Source organism: Gossypium hirsutum, chromosome D01 (genome assembly GCF_007990345.1).
Source record: "Gossypium hirsutum isolate 1008001.06 chromosome D01, Gossypium_hirsutum_v2.1, whole genome shotgun sequence".
In the NCBI taxonomy this organism is placed as follows: domain Eukaryota; kingdom Viridiplantae; phylum Streptophyta; class Magnoliopsida; order Malvales; family Malvaceae; genus Gossypium; species Gossypium hirsutum.
Genome location: NC_053437.1, coordinates 2,146,526 through 2,165,900, shown reverse-complemented (window position 1 = coordinate 2,165,900; position 19,375 = coordinate 2,146,526). Strand labels below are relative to the sequence as shown.

General features: G+C 29.7%; 3 protein-coding genes across 6 annotated transcripts; 1 reads left to right on the top strand and 2 right to left on the bottom strand.

Annotated features, from left to right (window-relative positions):
* Positions 1–1,295: 1,295 nt before the first annotated feature.
* Positions 1,296–3,549, bottom strand: LOC107936101 (protein PROTON GRADIENT REGULATION 5, chloroplastic). 3 transcript variants are annotated; one of them, XM_016868761.2, is made up of 3 exons: positions 3,089–3,549; positions 1,826–1,975; positions 1,296–1,709 (listed from the first exon to the last, which is right to left on the bottom strand). In XM_016868761.2, the coding sequence occupies exons 1-2, from the start codon at positions 3,362–3,364 to the stop codon at positions 1,871–1,873; spliced, it is 381 nt and encodes a 126-aa protein (XP_016724250.1). In that variant the 5' UTR covers positions 3,365–3,549; the 3' UTR covers positions 1,296–1,709; positions 1,826–1,870. The 3 variants fall into 3 exon arrangements, with proteins under 3 accessions (XP_016724250.1, XP_016724249.1, XP_016724248.1); XM_016868760.2 differs by having other exon boundaries at positions 1,296–1,704; XM_016868759.2 differs by having other exon boundaries at positions 1,677–1,975.
* A 1,147-nt stretch (positions 3,550–4,696) lies between these two features.
* Positions 4,697–5,884, top strand: LOC121213717 (uncharacterized). Its single transcript, XM_041086712.1, has one exon. It carries the CDS (start codon positions 4,859–4,861, stop codon positions 5,726–5,728), a length of 870 nt encoding a protein of 289 aa, XP_040942646.1. The 5' UTR covers positions 4,697–4,858; the 3' UTR covers positions 5,729–5,884.
* A 709-nt stretch (positions 5,885–6,593) lies between these two features.
* LOC107936133 (uncharacterized) lies at positions 6,594–15,412 on the bottom strand. 2 transcript variants are annotated; one of them, XM_016868802.2, is made up of 25 exons: positions 14,946–15,412; positions 14,631–14,829; positions 11,651–11,871; positions 11,463–11,568; positions 11,271–11,372; positions 11,065–11,121; positions 10,898–10,976; positions 10,634–10,781; positions 10,356–10,479; positions 10,028–10,196; positions 9,745–9,773; positions 9,454–9,602; positions 9,262–9,364; positions 9,062–9,157; positions 8,918–8,970; positions 8,698–8,821; positions 8,406–8,468; positions 8,221–8,280; positions 7,972–8,133; positions 7,789–7,862; positions 7,612–7,705; positions 7,333–7,469; positions 7,165–7,245; positions 6,972–7,077; positions 6,594–6,885 (listed from the first exon to the last, which is right to left on the bottom strand). In XM_016868802.2, the coding sequence occupies exons 2-25, from the start codon at positions 14,802–14,804 to the stop codon at positions 6,799–6,801; spliced, it is 2,598 nt and encodes an 865-aa protein (XP_016724291.2). In that variant the 5' UTR covers positions 14,805–14,829; positions 14,946–15,412; the 3' UTR covers positions 6,594–6,798. The 2 variants fall into 2 exon arrangements, with proteins under 2 accessions (XP_016724291.2, NP_001314324.1); NM_001327395.1 differs by lacking the exon at positions 14,946–15,412 and having other exon boundaries at positions 14,631–14,819.
* Positions 15,413–19,375: the final 3,963 nt, after the last annotated feature.

The following is a 19,375-nucleotide window of genomic DNA, read 5'->3' as shown; positions in this document are numbered from 1 at the left end:
TTTTCACATTTTAAAATGTCACACCAACAAATTTAACAAAAAAATTAATAGTGTTAACTACCGTACCTGAATTTTGAAATCTAAAAAGTAGATAAATTAAATTCCTAAAAATAAAAAAGTATAGGAACTATATTCTAAATTTTCAAAAAATACAAAAAATTATAACATATTTCAACTTCTTTTTGTTAGAGTTTAACCAAATGAAGTTGAGTTAAATTTAAACTGAAGTTGAGATTTTCGGATGTTTGAAATTTTAAGTTGGAGGACGATGCTAGAGTAAATTATTATCACACATACACTACAAGTAAGTAATTTCCATGACTTAAACTCACGATATAAGCTGTGAGTAGAAACGAAGTCAGAAAATCACTTTAAGAAAATTAAAATATAAATTTACTATTATACAAATATATAATTTCGTAAATAATAAATCTACCATCTTTTTAGGGAGTCCATTGCTTGCCCCATTCCCCTTTGTCCATGTAAAAAATATATATAAAATAAGTCAACCAAAACTTGTAGTGTTTAATCAACCTTTTGTTAAAATAAAATCTTGATTTACATTGATTTCCAAAATTATTTTAAAATTTTAAATTTAAAAAAATATAAATAGTTAATTGAAATATGTTATTTTAAAATTATATATATTTATCCCTTGCCATGTTTAAGAAATAAAATTATAATTATATACATTGTTTTAATAATCTAATTATAGATTCTGATCATATTTATTTTTTGTTAACACAATATAAATAGAAGAATAATACGTTTCAGCATACCCAAATCCACATCCTCCTACATTAACAATTATAATTATATATTTTAATTTCACGTGTATATATGGCATGAAAATCAAATAGAATAGTTAAAGTGAAGGTTTTAGAAGGTGCACTACATGACTTAGAGCGTAAGGTATTTATCCCTTCTCTTATTCATTGAATGGTAAACTATTCATTTGTTTAGTTAAACGTAATATTAATTTAATAGAATGACAATTAATTTCTTATTACTTGTCTTCATGTAATAATTATTCTTTGATATAAGCAAGGAATGGCTATTTCATGTAACATTGAATAACAAAAAAAAAATTCAGATTAGTCCTTTAAAACTTGTATTTAGAAAATATAAAAATAAAAATATTTGAATTATATTAAAATACTATTAAATTATATATTATTTTTATTAATTTATATTTAATAATATTAAAATATGATTTTATTATTTATTATTTATTTATTAAATTGTTTTTAATATCAAAATTTAATAACAATAACAATATCATCTCCCTAAAGAAATTCTGCTAAGGGTACTCTAGTCAGTCATTTCGATTTTGTTAATGATGCTATTACAATATTATTTCATTCAACCAAACACAAGAATATTATTACAGTTCGATCCTGGCTTAGGATGAACGCTGGCGGCATGCTTAACACATGCAAGTCGAACGGGAAGTGGTGTTTCCAATGGCGGACAAGTGAGTAACGCATAAGAACCTGCCCTTGGGAGGGGAACACAAGTTGGAAACGGCTACTAATACCCCGTAGGCTGAGGAGCAGAAGGAGGAATCCGCCTGAGGAGGGGCTCGCGTCTGATTAGCTAGTTGGTGAGGCAATAGCTTACCAAGGCGATGACCAGTAGCTAGTCTGAGAGGATGATTAGCCACACTGGGACTGAGATTGATTACAACTCTATTTCATTGCATCTCTATTCCATTAGAGCGAACCAAACGTAGTGTTAAATTCTTCGTATTATATCTATAAAAATAACATCTTTTAAATATATAAAAGAGTTTAAAAAATCCAACACATCCATCTCTAACGTATACCTATATCCGACTATAGCACGGAACTTGATTCATAAGTTATTATTATCATGCAAGGAATCCAAGCCTTTCCCCGTTCTTCTTGGCTAAACGAATCAACCCTTGCCTTTGCTTAGCATCAGCCCCAATTGATTTGCAAAATTCAGTAATTACCTGAATTTCAAATTTCAGCAAATATTTCATATAATCATTACCAGCTACAATCAGAATTAATTAACACATCATATTTAATTATTATAATACACAAATAGATGAATGGATAATCAAAATATATCTAAATTTAAATTTGAATAAAGTTCATATATGGTGAAAACTCGAAAATAAAAATTCAAAGTTATTAGGGTTGGTAAAAGTATTATGAAAATCGTTGTACTAAAAGTCGAATTGTATTTTGTCACATTTACTTAAAAAATAGGCAAATTAGTACCTATACGTTAGATTAAAGAGTAAACTGATCATTTTTATTAACAAGCCTATTCGTGACATTTTTGGAGCCTTAGGCAAAACAATAAAACGGAATTTTAGATTCCTTAAAAGTTGGTAAATTTTTTTTAAGTCCCTTAAAAGTTGATAAAAAAATCTTCTTGGCCTTTAAAAGTTTAAAAAAAAAAGTTTTTTTAGACCCCTTAATAACTGAAAAACAATATTTTGGACATATTTCAACCTTCGACCCTAGGCAGCTGCACCTCCAAATAACCCCCAGGCCAGGCCTATCTATTAAAAATTCATCAATATCTATTGTTAAAAACTGACGTGGATGACAAAATAACCAAATACTTCATATGTACCTCATACTGATGTATAGAGATCAAATTTTAACCGTAGAAATAAACAAAATTATTAGCAAGAGTACCAATTCGTACTTGAATCTAAGATATAAAAATTAATTTGTCTTTTTTTAATAGAAATGACAAAATGTAATCTGACTCTTAATCCGTAATATTTTTACCTTTCAAGGGATCAACTTTGCTATTAAATTAGAGCTTCAATGAACACAGTTTGAACTTATCGAAGGCGAAGGCAAATTTTTTTTTTAAGGAAATTAAAATTAAATTATATATTTTTATGATAATAAAAAATTAATTTTATCAATTTAATAGCTTATATATTTATAATTTATTATAATTTAATATATATTTAAAATTCTCTAATTAAATTCATATTCCATGACACTAATTCAATTTCTTTAATAAATAAACTTGAAATTCTGATGTATAATCACTTATTTAACCCGATAAACATAGCATAAATGATTAAAAACCGAACCTGAGAGTGCAAGGCAATGGCTTTTCCTCTGAGCTGATTAAACCTTTTCTTGCCAATGATTTGACGAGTAAGAACCACAAGCGGAGCAAACAATCCTTTCCCTTCATTAACATTCTTCATCACAGGCTTTGATCTAACAGGTTTTCCAACTCGAACCTGGCTCGGAACTGAGTTAACCAACGAGTCAGAATCTGAAGAAGAAGAAGAACCCCAACTTCCGTAGAAGGGAGTTCCTAAACCTGATTTAAACCCGGTTGCCGAAATCGAAACGACCATTGAAACAACCAGTGAATGTGGCGGCGATTCAAAGTAGTTTGTGAATTAGATGAAGCTTGATTTTTGAAGCAGGGTTTTTTCTGTATGTGAAAGAGGGGATATGAACATCTTTTTGGTGAAATTTCCAGAACCTTTGGTGTTTTCCATTCTTTTTTTGTTAAAGCATTAGGAGCCACATATTCTGGTGTGGCTTGAATTTTGAGGTTTTATTCGATTAAATAAATTATTAAAAATTTAATGAAAAATAAAAATATTAAAAATTTGATTTAATTGTCTTGTTCAATCGAATTTTTAGTTAATCGATTTAATATCTTTTTCTAAATTAATATTTCAATCAGTTCTTGATTCAACTAATTTGATTGATTTATTCAGTCTTGTTCAAATAATCTTGATTTGAGAAGAGAGTAATGTATGATAATTATACGGTCAACGAGTTGTTAACTTATAGAATTCACCCGGGTTAGAGTTTTCGAGGAGCAAATGGTAGGTCTTTCTTTGGATAGTTCTTTTTGGACATAATGTGTAGTGCGGATATGTTTCTACCCGCATGTGAGTACTAACCTTCTAATTGTATAGTACTAAAAAAATTATAAGTTCAACGAGCATGGTTGGCTTAAAGCTACCTTGGGTTTAAATCCACCATTGGAGCCTGAATATATTCTAGATTTTAGTTTGATTGTGTTTTGTATTGAATTCATTTTGAGTTAATGTATTATTTGGTATATGAGTTTGATTTTATGTTTAATTTGGTACCTAAAACAAATAACATTATGTGGCTCAATGGATATTTCGCACGTAAGCTCTAAAAAAAAACATAAGTATTTAATTGAGACAAAGAAAAAAAAACTTAGGTACCAAATTGAAGGTTAAAACCAAACTCAGGTACTAAATTAGGACAAAAATAAAATCAAGTATCGAATGGAAAAGAAATCAGGTACCAAAGTGAACATTGAAGTCAAATTTAAGTATGAAATAGTATATTAACCCTTCCAATCTAATTATATTCACACATGTATTATTTATAAGGTTAATATAAGTCTTTGAACTTTTTAAAAGTTTGGAATTTAGTCCTTATACATTTATTTTAATTAAATTTCTTGGTGTGATATTTTTAAATAAAAAACTTATTTAATAGCCATGTAATTAAAAAAATGGCATTGTATTTAACTTAAATTTAATCAAAAAAATTAAGAGGGTTAATAGTTGAACCTGAATGTTAAAATCTGAAAAAGTAGATGGATTAAATTTCTAGAAATAAAATATAGGGACTTAACTCCAAATTTTTAAAAAGTACAGACATATCCATATTTATAATTACAGGTAACTAATTAGGGACTAGAATCACCATTATACCCAAAAAATAAAAAATGAAATTGAAAAAGTCAGCTCTACTGATCCGACCACGAAGAACAACATTCACATTGCAACCCACCACCATCATCGATTCATCAGAAAATAAGCAGAAAAAACAATTCCCAACTCCAAAATCGAACGATGGCTTCTTTAGAAACCCATTTGTTAGCAAGTCTCTTCTTTACCCCAATTGGCATCCGACGTTTCCTTTGTTCATCATCCCATTTCTTAAAAAACCCATCTTTATTCAAATCAAAACCATGGTATTTCTCCAATCCCAAATGGAAAAACTTAGATCTTTACATCCTCGCCGTTGCTCTTCCACATGCTTCTTTTGCCGAAATCTTCATTTTTTCATCACTTTCAGGCCATTCCACGTATCGTTTCTCCTTCTTCCAGCAATTTTCAAGCCTTTCTCTGTTTTGGATACTCATTATTTTCCTTGTTCTTTATGATTCCCTTGATCATCTCCTTTTTAATGAAATTTTCATCTTTGTTTACGCTTGTATAGCTTTTCTCGTTGAGTATTATTTCATCGGTGTTGGTATAACAGGTCTTGGTACCATCGTTTATAACTTACTTGCTCAATTAACCCTCCTTTGTGCCGGTTGTTGTTTGGTTTTGTCTGTTAAAAGAACTGCTTTTTTTGCTGAGTTTTTGTTGTGTTTTGGATTGGTTTTTAAAGGGACTTGGTTATTACAAACTGGTTTATGTTTATACACTGATGCTTTTGTTTTCAAAGGGTGTAAGAAAATGGAAGTTTTGCCTCGTAGTCCTAATGCTGATGTCCATTGTGAGCTTGAAGATGATAGTATGAGAGGTGTGGCTTTGGTGAATCTTTTGTTTTCTGTTCATGGGATTTTGATTATGATTATCGGTTTTGTTGGGTTTGGGATTTTGTCAAGCTTTAAGAATTTGAGGTGTGAAGACACAAGTGGTCCATTGTTGGCTCAGCTTGAATCTACAGATAATTTATTGATGCGCCCTGTTCATGAACTTGAGATGGAGTGAAATGTGTAATTTTGTGTATGTTTTTTGAACCCTCAACTAGTCTTAGTACATATATTACCTCTTTGAAGAGTTATCCATTTTGATTATATAACCATACATTTTTCTTGTTAATCGTTACTTAACTATGGAATTAGATTGCCTCTCTGGTTGATTTGATCTTATTGTTATCGTTGTAGTCAAATTTTCTTTATTAAGCTATGTTGATACTAAGTACCTGAACAAAGGCTAAAAGTACCGTAGATTTAGATTGTATTTTGCCCCTTTACTCAAAAATTGAGTAAATTAATCATGATTCTTTCAATTAAAATTTTCATCCATTTCTACTTTTTTCAATAGAGGGGGCAAAATGTAATCTGACTCATAATACAATAGCCTCCATGGTACTTTTACCCCCAACAAAGTGGAGAAGATGGTGGTGATGTGGTCCGGTTCACTGATGTAGGGTGGAGAGCCAAATGGTGAGGCTGAAGGACGTCGAGACGAGGAAGAAGGAAGAGAATGACTTGGAGAATCCCTGTGTCTCGCAGTGCCACATGGTGGACCGTATAGGTGTGCAGATCGATCAAAGGTTAGTGATTAGATGCCAAACAAGCATTGATGAGACAAAGGATGACCTATTATATAAGTCTGGGCACATGAGAGAAGGGGATTCTCTTCCTTCTTCCTCGTCTCGACCTCCTTCAGCCTTACCATTCAGCTCTTCATCCTACACGAAGGAACCGGATCACATCACCATCATCTTTTGCTCCTTGTTGGTACTTAGTATCAACGAGTTATGTTCATATAGGTAATATATACATGTATTGCATGCATGCATGTATGGTATGAATTATACCTCAAAAAGTTGTGACCAAGGCAATAATACTTATAAACTAGGTACTTCATTGATAACATCCATCCAGTCTACAAAAGTGCAAACTTTATTAACATTACAATGTTTGCTTATTCTTGCATTGCAAACATAGCCATAATAAACAAAAGTAGGGACTAGGGAGATAGGTTGTTCTTAACACTGGCATGTGGTGATAATTTTGTTTGCTTCTTTGGATCAATGTTCAACCACACTTTGTTCAATCATCCATGAAGGAATATGCAGAAGGGAAACCTTTGTATGGATCTCCGAGTGTACCGAAATTTCCGGCCCTTGAAAATACAACCTGCAATCACATACACAAAGGGATTAATATCTTAGCTTTAACATCTTAGGTTCACATAGCATTAACTGACATGTATGGAGTTTTACCTGGTAATCTATAAGAGTTCCTGTCTTAAAACCGGCAGCGCAGTAATCGAAATAGTATTCCCATGTCCTCATGAACTTCTCGTCGAACCCCAGAGCTAGAACTTTGCTGAGGAGGAAAACAAAATATGTTAGTTTTCATTGAACCCCAAACACGATTTTCATGCGAATCAAAATCGGCACAATATGTAGGTACCTTGTGTTTTCCAGGAAAAGTTTTCTCCACCATCTCAGTGTGTGGTAATAACTCATTCCTATATTTTCCACATGCTCCACACTGCACTCATAATAATACTTGGTCAATTTGTATTGTAGAACAAAGGACAAAGCATCACTGATTTGTCTAAACAACAATGAATGTTACCTGAATCTTGTTGCAGCAGCCATGGCTGATAAATTCCTATCCAAAGAAAGCAGGGTTCCTCCAGGGAATATATATTCCTTTAGAAAACCTGCTGTTTGCTGGATTTCTTTGGAAAGCTCTTCTGGGATAGATATGAACTGAAAAAAAATACAAAAAAAGAATATCACTCTTGGACATTAATGGGAAAAAAAGCAATGAAGAACAGATAATTGGAGTTTTGAAGTTATTATAAAAGCTAATACAAAGGCAAAAGTACTATTTTCACCATTTTAACATTACCTGAAGAACAAAAAGCCCATCTTCTTTCAGTAATTGGTCACAGCATCTGTAAAACTCCTCAATATATTCTTCACCAACATGTTCTACCATCTCTCTAAAGGATATAATTGCAAAATATTAAAAGCTATATGACATGTCACTATTAATTATAGTTAACTGACGGAATTTATAACTTACACAGATATGATTCTGTCAAATTGGTGTTCCTTAGGTAACTGGCGATAGTCACAGAGAAGTATTTTGATGTTATCCTGATGATAAAAACTTGTTAACTATGGAAAAGAAGGTGCAAATTGTTTTTTCACTAAGTCCAAAAGAACAAGAAGTTTGCAGACAGAAGCCAATTTCAGACATGGATACCTGGAGTCCAGCTTCCTTCACTTTTTCTTGAGCATATTTCAGTTGCTGTTCTGATAGAGTGATGCCAGTATATTTGCATCCTGTTCTTTTCACAGTTTCAATAGCTAAGCTTCCCCAACCGCACCCAATGTCGAGAACTTCGTGCCGTTTCTCTATCCTTGCCTGTATGTACAGAAAACAACACAATCAAATAAATGATCGTAGCAAAGAAAAATGAAGAATGCGGATTAGACCATCACGGATTCTCACTTTCTCAATTAGAGAACTGATTTTTCTACGCTGTGCAACGTCCAAATGTTCTTCTCCCGTCTGTAAAGCAACTTAATATTAGTGTCACAATTCTCGAAAAGGATAAAATCTCAACATGACATGGAAAACAAGTCCTTTGTTCATACGCTTTAAAGAAAAAAAATCATAGAAGTTGGGATACTGACCCTAAAGACTCCAGAAGAGTATTGCATCATTTTGCCCAAGTATAGAGTGAAAAGTTCATTACTCTGCAAACACAATTAGCAGGGAATTAGTTAGCTTTGATTCGATAAATCCTATTGCAAATAGTATTCTTTGTTGGTAGCACTAGGTAACACCGAATTACAAAGACAAAATGTTCTTTAACAAAGAGTTATCCGGATAGAGTTTGCAACTGTGTAATAAAAATAACATGTTGGAGGTTAAATACTCAATATGTCGTTCTAATATGTTGAAAATGGAGTCATGATCACTTACCAGATCATAATGACGAGAAATGTTCCTACGAGCTTGTGTAATAGTATTTTGTCTCAAGAGATGCTTCACAAAATACTTTGCAGATGATATACTAGCTGTTAACAGAGCAGGTGACCACCAAGTCCTGCAACCAAATAAATGTCCATGCTTAATAAACCGATTTTATTTATGGATTCTACCAGTATTGCAATCTAGATTCTTCTTCAAGCTTATAATGAACCTTCTTTTATTCGACCCTGAGGCAGCTGAGTTCTCTTTATTGGCAACAAGAATCTGCAAAGTTATCAATGAAGATTATGATAAATCATAACTAACCTAATTTGTATTGTATGTATAGGAACAGATCTCGATAACATTTTCTTACCCGGAAAAGATTAAGAAGGCCTTCAGTTTCATCAAGAAAAGAAAAATCTCCATGGATATATGCATCTGCAAGGCCTATATCAGCTTCTTTCATGATCTGGAGGGAAAGCACATATAATGCTCATAAGCAAAGGTGACAATAGAGTTTAATATTAACAACTAATCCAACTGAATTAAGATTAAGTAATGTGTGGTGTGTACCCTCCAGTAAAACTGAGGATTATGTACTTTCAGAACTGTTTTAAGAGGACACTTTTCCATGTTTCCTTTGAAAGTGAAAATTCTGCCTCCTTCCTCTAAGAAACTGATGATAGCCACATGGTCAATTGTGTCAAATTCAAGTAGAAAAACATGCAGTGAACTAACATTGAGTGATTATATTTAAGAACTCACATTACACAGCCCATAGATATATATTGTTGAAAGAATTTAGTAACAAAGAGGCGTGCCGTTGTTTCCATGAAAGAGGGTGACATACTCTTTGGACTATGCAGAACAGAAGAATGCTTTCCCAAGATACCATGTGCAGCATCCATACCAGCCTGAGAAAAAAAGAGCACCTTAGAAAAATGCTGTGGATTCTTGTACTTTCATTGCAGCCTAAACTAAAGGAATTTATCTTGCAGAATTAAAATTGAATCATTGTTAAGAGTTAAAAATAAGCAGAAATTACTAGGTAGGCACCTTTAGTTCATCCTGATTGAAGTCATAGCCTGAAATAATTGTAAAACAGATACTCAGACGATAGGCAGTTGACATGATGCTTTATTATCTTATAATGACAGCTAATGAAAGTTTTAGAACACAAGAAATATAAAAGCACAGCACCATGACAGTAGCAATAATACTTCACTAATCTATAGCTAGTAGAAGAGAACTAAAAGAGCTAGTTTCATCCCTTGATAATTTACTTCTCCCCAAAATATTGGTCCAAAATGTTAACAAATTTCATGAGGAAAAATCTCACCACAGAACCAGATTCCTCTCTTCCCCTGAATCTGACCAAGCTCAAGTGAAGCTTTTGATGCAGCAACAGAGGGAATTGCATGGCCAGTCGACCACTTAAGCAAGGTATTCTTCGGGGTATGGTCTGGATTGACAGTCACAAAAAATGGCTCACTTGTTTTCCCAATATTCTGTAAAAAGAATAAGAACCAGTCAGCATTATTCAAGTTATAACTGGATAAACAACCAAGTATTTTAGTAATTCTGATGAAATAAATGGTATCTGACAAGAATCTTCTATGCTTCCCTAGATGTTAGGCAATATTAGCAAACTTAATTTTTTGACATACCTGTAGTGCATTGAGCCAGTATGTTAAGAATGCATTATTTTTGCTACTATTGAGAAAATTCAATGCACTCCAAGCTGATTTGTTTTGTGGCATTAAAGTACTGTCCCGGTGAAGGAAAATATCACTGCCAACAGAAACAATTGATTAGATTTCATGAATTTTAGTAGCTCACTTTAAATAAACTAAAGGACGTGCAAAATAGATTAGATTATACATGCATATTAATTTTGAGACGTTCGAAGGCACACAGATCAACGAAGGAGTACAAGTTTTAGTACCTGGTAGCATATTGGAAAGCACCCAGTACTCTTGTTTCTTCAAATGTTGCTTGGTTTCCTAATAATTTTAGGGCAGTGGGAGCATCAACAGCCATTATGCATCCATTGTAAGTTTCTTGGAAACCATCTCCACAGACCATGGTGGTACCTGTCAATCCATTTATACAGAACTATCCTCAGAGGTCTGTAAAATCTGATATGAAAAACGTCATATTTTTCCTGGTAAATATTGAACGATGGATGGTTTTCGAGGCAAGCACTCACCATTATCAGCAGGCAAAACAGATTGTACTTCACAACCGAGTTTAAATTGACAACCTTTAGTCTCCAGCACTTCCCTAACCTGATTTCATTGAATTGGAGTATACTTTTAATTAGCTTACATCAATAGAACCTAAGTGGAGAGTTTAGGAAACTAGAAAAATGCTCACCCTTTTAACAAAATGTGAGTGCCCTTTGATAGTCAACCACTGTGGCTGCCCAAATTGCTGAAGATGGAAAAGGAAAACAAAAAGATCAACAAACGAAACCGACACATTGAGTTTTATATAGGAAGAGTCTAATGCAACTTAAGCCTACAATATGATAGCCATATATAAAGACTAAGTAGTATCCATTTAGGAAAATAGTCAAACACCTGGTACAAATGATGAGTACGGCAAAATGAAAGGATGGAAAATGCTGAAAAGCTCATAACATCTTCCTTGGAGCTTGACCACATTGAACCACATATAGGAGCCTACTCAAATTTCAATATTTCCCATTGATTAATTCCCATAATTAATATATATATATATAAAAAAACTCAATAATGAGATAAAATGCTCACCAGGTAAGTGTTTTGAAAATTTTCAGAGTAGCCCTTTGATTTTATAAACTGTCCCAAGGTCTCAGTACGATCAATGTCTGGGTTGTTCTCAAGTGATCCAAGGTAACTGCAACACACAAAGTCCAAAATGTTTCACTTGATAAAAACATGTAATAATGTAAGATAGCTTGGAAGAGGCAATAGCTAACCTTTCGACATCGTTGCTGAATCTGATGATCTCTCTAAGGTTTTGCCAATTGAAAGGGTTCAACAGTTTCTTCTTTTGTGCAAAGTAATTGGAAAATCCATATTGACTGCACCATTCATAGCCATTGTTGCCTTTGTCATGGCTTATAGAGAATGAAACATCGGATGTTTCTACATCAACACCAAGGCTGTCGATTATATCCAACAGTGTTGCATATCTTGCCTGTCATATTTTTTTTCATACAATTAATAAATTTCATGCATTGTTTCGTATACCATAAACATATATACAATAGCTTCATCAAAAACATAAAAAAGAAAAAGAAAAAAGTGTTTGAATTCGTAATAATAAAATCCATGCATTTGTTTCCATCATCTTAACAAGTGTTATCAAACATGTCCGAACTTTGACTTCAATTACATTCCATTATTAAAACTATAAAATTACTCGTAAAATATTATATGACATAATAGTTATATATATTATGATTATAAACTTAATATTAATTAATTTAATAAATAATACAAATAAATACAAAATATTATTTTATATTATAATTATTATTAATAAAATTATTATATGCCATAAATATGATAGAATAACATTGTAGGTCAATTATTTAATTACAAGCATCCTAGGAAATAATAAGGTTTATTTTTAATGTTCTAAGATGAGAATATTATTATTTACTTATGTATATCTAGGTATTTATGTATAGGTTGTTGATATATAATTATACTTAAAAGCACTTAGAAGATTACGAAATTATCAAATTAGTCCTTTAATTATTAAATGAATTATTATTCTATCAAAAAGAATCGACTAAATTTAGAGTAAATATTTATAAATTAAAAAAGTATTATCTACTATTTAATAGAGTGAATATTTTTCAAGTTTTATACTTATTTAAATGATTTTTTAAGGATTAAATCATAATATCTTTTAAATAATAAATAGATTAATTTTGTTAAAATTTAGACTTATTTAATAGTAAAATAATTAAATCTATTTATTTAATAAAAAATTAACTTAATTCTATCTCTAAAATTAATTAATAAAAAATTAATTTAATAGTAAAATTAATTAATAAGGTTGGTCCACATTTCAACTCAAAGGTGTTTTCAGAAAGGACACCTAATAGACCTGACATCAACAGGTTAATTACTAGGATAAAATATTAGGGAGGTCGTTATCAAGTTGTTCCTTCTATTATTAAATTATTAAATGAATGAATTTAATTTTTATATTATTAAAAAAAATTGCACGAGTTTAAATTGTATAGAATTAATATTTTTTATATAAAAATTGTCTCGAAAATTATTTTTTATTAATTGCAGTTCAATTCTAAACAAAAGATTTCATTTATAGAACCATAAAAATTTTAAAAAATTTTAATTCTGTGAAACACTAAATGTTAACTGTATTTTAATTTGACATTATTTGATTCTTTTTAATAGTATAAGGACTAAATCAAACTATTTAATAATATAGAAAGACTAATTTGAAACAGTTCTAATAATACAAGGATCTCTTAAGTACTTTTATTTTTATATATACTAATAATTTTATTATATACGTATGCGTTTAAAATCACATATTTAAAACATATTTATAATTTAAAATAATATTCAATAATTATTTTAAATAAAAAATTTTCCATAATTTTCCAAAAACGGAGTTATTGAATCTTAACATAAAATTGCAGTTTTAGTACAAAGATTCTAATCCCACATCGACAGACAGGTGACAGACCAATCAAATCATACTTGAATGTGCATGTATGTAACCCATTATAAGTAGGTTAAATTCTGCTATTAGTCCCTACAGTTTACGAAAGTTGCAGATTTAATTTTTATACTTTACTTTGATTAATTTTCGTCATTATATTTTTTAAAATTTAAAATTTTAGTTCTGATCTAAACACTAGTTGTTAAACCCATTTGGTTAAATTTAATTACTAATTTTGTACTATATATATAATTGTAGATTTAGTCCATATTTTCTAATTAGATCATTCTAAGACTTAGTTTTAACATTGCTTCTCAAAAGTGTTTTTGGGCCAAAAAGTACTTTTGAACAAAAACTAAAATTTTTTGCTTCTGCTTTTGCAAAGCATTTATTATCCCAAAAACACTTTTGAAAAGCTCAACAACATCTTATTTAGCAATACTTTTATCTCAAAAGTATTTTTTGTTCCCAAAGTGCTGCTTATAAGTAATGCTAAACTGACCCTAAGTCCTTACACATTTCGAATTTTAAAATTTCAATCTTGACGACGCAAATGACAGTCGTTAATCCATTAATTGGGTTTTTAGTGAGTAATATGTGAAAATAATAAGCAGATAACATTACATATATGATAACATGTTTACTGCATTAGATTTTCGAAATAACATAACATAATAAATTTAACAATCATCATTTAGTAAGTACTGAAATTTAAAAATTTAAAAAGTAAATGGATTAAATTCATAACTTTTTTATAAATACATGAATTAATAACATATGCATGCAATATAATTGCAATTTTTTATAATAAAAAAAATTTGAATCGGTTAATCTATGAATCAATACGAATTAATTGAATCAGATTGAAAATTTGATTAAATTGACTGTTGAACCGGTTGGATTAGAATTTTTATTTTTATTTTTATAATATTTGATCAAACTGGACTAATCAATCGGATAAAAAACCGATGGCTTGAGTGATCCAGTTACTAAAAAGCATCGATTAAACCAATTAATTACTTAATTAAGAGTGATGTCACAGTTAAAGATATAAAAATAAAATGTCCGATTAACACGTGATACTAAATTCGATCAGTACTTTAATAATAATAGAGATATTAAAACATAAAAATACTATTGCAATAATATGATTTATTTTAAATAACAATATATATATACTCGGTTTAATAATAAGCTTATTTTTTAAAAAAATTCAAAATAATAATAATTAAAAACAAAGAAAAAAGCCTTACAGGATTAAGAAACAAGAAGCCAAGGTCTAAGTCAACGGCGTCGAAGTTAACAGTCTTCGCATGGCCGCCTAATTGCTCTTCTTTCTCGTAAACCACCACGTCCACGCCGGCTTTGACCAGTACGTAGGCCGAAACCAACCCTTTTATCCCACCTCCGATCACCGCCACTTCCATCACTGCCGCCGTGACACTGCTTGACCTGCATTTACGTCCAAAAAAACCCAACCCAAATCATCATTTATCTTCAGAAAGAAAGTGGAAACTAAAATGTAGATGCCATGTTTGATGAAAGGCTTGAAAGAAGTTGAAACCTACGTTTTACGAAGAAGTAATGCTTCGAAAGTTTCACTTAAAATTCAACACTAGCAGTTGCAGTGCATTATAGTGCTCAATTGATTCTAAATTGCTTTCCCGATGGTGATATAATATATATATATGTTAAAATTGGAAATCGAGAAAGATTATTTTAATATTATATTTTAAAATTTTCTGAAATGATATTTATAAAATAATCACAAATTATAATTAAAACCCCATATCCTTACATTGCACATGTGTTTGAAAATCATAATATAGTTGAACTTATACGAGAATAAATTTAAATAGAGTATCGATATTATTATTTAAACTCTTGATTAAGTTGGTGTTACAAGTCAATTGATTACCAACTGGTTTAGAGAAATTTTAAAAAAATGTCTTTTCGTATTTTAATTTTATTTTTCTTGCAATTTAATCTATTTGTACATATTTAATATTTTATTATTAATTAGTTTCATTTAAGTATGTAGTTCTCATACACATACGAGACTTAATCAAAAAAAAATTCAATTGAAAATCCGCATGTGAAATGAAACTTCGAACTTGAATTTTTAAAATTCTCAAAATCTCAACTTATCGTTAAAGATATTGATAGCTTTTATATTTTTTTTACGCATAAGTAGAGTCGTAATAAGAAAACTTGATTATAGTATATTCACCGTGTGGGTGAAGACAATCATATATATACTATAGCATTATAATGTTACATAAAAGAAAAGAAATCCCCACTCATAGGAATGGAATACATTTTATGGCTAATCGTTTACCTCTTTGGGGAGCACCCATGACGAGAGGATTAGTCACTATTACTGGCGGTGGACACTTTGGTTTCGACAAAAAAAAAGAATTTCTATGTGGCATAGTTTATAAACTGTCATTTGTCACGATAATAATCTGCCACTTGTAGCTATTGACTATATTTAAAAAAATTATTTAAGGTAAATTCAGTGGTGGATCTAAGGGGGCTGGTAGAGGCAGCCCCGACTCCCTCTAAAGTGAAAAATTATCCATTTAGGTCTTTTAGAAATTTTAAAATTTTAAATTAGTAAAGGTAAAATTGCGCTTTGGCTCTTCCTAAAAATGATAAATATTTAATTCAATCTTTTAAAAATTATAAAGATATAGGTTATTAAAAATTAAAATTTAATTTTGACCCCTAACAAATTTTTTTGACTTCACCCTTCAGTACAAATATAGTGACAAATTTGGAATAAAAAATTCCGAATTATAATTTAAATTTAATTTTGTTTAATATAAAATCTAAAATAGAAACTATATATTTTTTAATTATTATAATAATACGAAGTAACATAATATTAACAATACATGTTGCTTACATAAAAAAATGTTGCTACATTTAATTTATTAATTAATTTTTAAAAAAATATATTTATTTTAATAATATCAATGCATTTAGACTTATTTTATTTTCAATAATATTATTATATGTTATATTTTTGTTGAATAAAATCAATAATTTTTATATGAATACATGCATATACAAATGTATTTTAATTTTACATCAATATTTTCATGTGATATTTAGCTTAAATAATATATGCTCTAAAAATTGATATATTGAAGTATGCATGAATATATTAAATATATACTAAAAATACAATATTAAAATTAATTATACTTCTATTTATAATTAAGTTAAATAAATTATAAAAATCAAAACTAAAATTATATTTAGTAGGTTTTTAAACTTAATATATATATATTGGTAAATAAAACAATATAGTCTTAAACTAAAGTTACATCGGTACTAATCTTCCTCAAGTAATGGACATATATCGTGATAGATATCATCCTTCAATAAATCTCTCGTAATACCTGGTGGTTCCTTATGAATAATTAATTGTTCCATTTCGCCTTGAGTTTCTTTGACAATATGATCTGTCACCCTGTTAATATCGATAATATTAAAATTATTTTAAACTTAAATATATTTTAAGTAAAGACACATTTAATAACCTCGAAATCATATCTTTCTCAAATCATTAAGTAATTAAAAAATATTATAATATTAATGCACACAAACAACTAAGGAGTCCAAGCTAGTTGTATAATAAAGTTATTAAAAACTGATAAAAGATTTAAATATAATTTTGGTTGAAATGACAAAATTGATAAATAATGTTACGTAATTTTGGGTTCAAATTTTGTTGCATGCATATTTTTTTCTAGCTTTGGCCCTCTTAATTCGACACTAAATAATTAACACAGTTACCTTTGAGTACCAAAATATATAATTTCTATCAAATATAAATATTAAATTAGACGATAAATTAATACATACACTACATTAGAAAAATGTGTTAAAGGATATATTAAGCCTATGAAATAAAATTTGCTTTTAATATATATCTTTTTAAAATCTCAAAACTTTTTTGAACAATTTTTCATAAATTCTAACCATATCTAATTCTTGTTGGCACAATGTCTAAAATTACTAATAGTCTCTTCCTAACCTATAAATAGAAAGATGATGTACTTCAGTACACTCGAATCTACATCCTCCTGTATTAACAGCAATACTCATATCAATCGAGCTAAGACTCAATCAACAAATCTTGAAATTTTTTAAATATAAGTCTCCAAATTTAAACATTTTTATTGCAAACGTGTAATCATAAGGAAAAAAGGTTAAATTTACTTTAAAATACTAATTTTCATAATTATCAATGCAACTGTGGCGTGCACTTTGGGATAATTATTGGGGGGAATAAAGCATATGATTCCAAATCAATCAATCTTCTACTAAGAACACTTTCTTTTAAATGAGGTTAATTGCATGAATCGTATTTATATTATGATATTGTTCTAAATTAGTCTCTAAAGTTCGAAACGTTTTAATTGAATATTCGAATTATCAATATCTTATTAATCATATTTTTCATCATTTTATTTTTACCTATTAGCTTGTCTGTTAAATGTCTGCGCAAATTCTATGTAAAAATATTTAAAATACGTAGATTTAATTATAAATATGTGTGTACCTATTGCAATAACAGCTTAGATCTAACATGTTAAAAATATTTTCTTAAATTCAAGTGACATTTTTTAACACTGTCATATTCAAACAAATTGCCTCCCCCCCCTTGATAAATGGAAAAAATTGCGATCTTGAACCCTCTAAAAATTTCATTTAAAGTCATTTTATCCTCTTGATTAATGATAATGTTTCATTTTTGGACTTGTTTAAAAACTAATAATTCAATTTATTTTAACACAACCTTAACGCAAAATTTCTAACTTCACCTCTGATTCAAGTTATATATGTGATAGTACCAGGGACAGAGCGTGGTATCAAGTTTTGAGGAGCCTAACTAAAATTTTCAAAAAAAAAATGAAAGGTTTTTAAAATTTTTAAAAGCAACTATAACTTTTAAAAAATTTAGAGGGATTAATTAAACTTTTTAAAACTTTTGTAGGCATCAATTAATTTCTTAAAGAATTGGAGCTCAAGTAAAATTTTCAAAAAAATTGAAGAGTTAAATGATAATTTTCCAAAATTTGCGTATTACGTTGTACCTAGAGGTGTTCATGGGCCGGGCCGGACCCAGAATTTTTTTTGGCCCGCATCCTAGGCCCGGCCCAAAATATGGGTCTAAAATTTTATCCAGGCTCGGCCCGAGAAAAAAATTCCTAAGCCCGAGCCCGGCCTGGCTCATTTTTTAATAAACACCAAAAATTTATTTTAAAAATAAAAAAATAAAAAAGTATTTTAAAAATAATTAAAAATTAAAAATATATATTTATTATATTCGGGCCGGGTCGGGCCTGGGCCAAAAAAATGGTGTCTGAGGCTGACCAGTTTTCTAAACGGGCCTCATTTTTTTGCCCAAACCCATATATTAGGCCTATATTTTTACCCGAACCCTCCCATATTTTGGGCGGGCCACCCGGCCCATGAATACCTCTAGTTGTGCCTAGTAGGTACACCTGACTCACATGTTTTAAATACATTCTTATAATATTTTTTTACAAAGGTAAAGTTGTACTTTACCCCTCTTAAAAATAATAAAAAATTTGATTTAATCTTTTAAAAATTACAAAGATATAGATAATAAAATTATGAAATTATATTTTTACTATAGTAAAAATATATAATTTAATTTCACCTCCTAAAAATATTTTCTAACTTCGCCTCTAAATACATTAAATGTCATTTATTGTTAAGCATTTAACAACAAGGTTAATAAATTGATTTAGAAATTTATGAAAATTAAGGACTAATTTAAAATTTGAATAAAATTTTGCACACGCTTGATGGGATTAACCCATTTCCTTCTATTATTGATAGTGTACAAATGTGTCATTAACATCTCATGGAAAATGGGAAATTTATTGAATAAAAAATAGAAAAGAAAATCATTTAAAGATCCCATTGGGATGCGGATGGGATTATTCTAATTATAATT

What these genes read in the sequence shown, in the direction of transcription:
- LOC107936133 (XM_016868802.2), bottom strand. Translation starts at nt 14,804, where the DNA reads ATGGAAGTGGCGGTGATCGGAGGTGGGATAAAAGGGTTGGTTTCGGCC. An exon ending in GCTTTCCAATATGCTACCAG is followed by an intron (nt 10,480 to 10,633) that starts GTACTAAAACTT and finishes TTCTGTTGGCAG; the next exon opens with TGATATTTTCCTTCACCGGG. An exon ending in ATATCTATGGGCTGTGTAAT is followed by an intron (nt 9,365 to 9,453) that starts GTGAGTTCTTAA and finishes GGCTATCATCAG; the next exon opens with TTTCTTAGAGGAAGGAGGCA.
- LOC121213717 (XM_041086712.1), top strand. Translation starts at nt 4,859, where the DNA reads ATGGCTTCTTTAGAAACCCATTTGTTAGCAAGTCTCTTCTTTACCCCA.
- LOC107936101 (XM_016868761.2), bottom strand. Translation starts at nt 3,364, where the DNA reads ATGGTCGTTTCGATTTCGGCAACCGGGTTTAAATCAGGTTTAGGAACT. An exon ending in CCATTGCCTTGCACTCTCAG is followed by an intron (nt 1,976 to 3,088) that starts GTTCGGTTTTTA and finishes TTTGAAATTCAG; the next exon opens with GTAATTACTGAATTTTGCAA.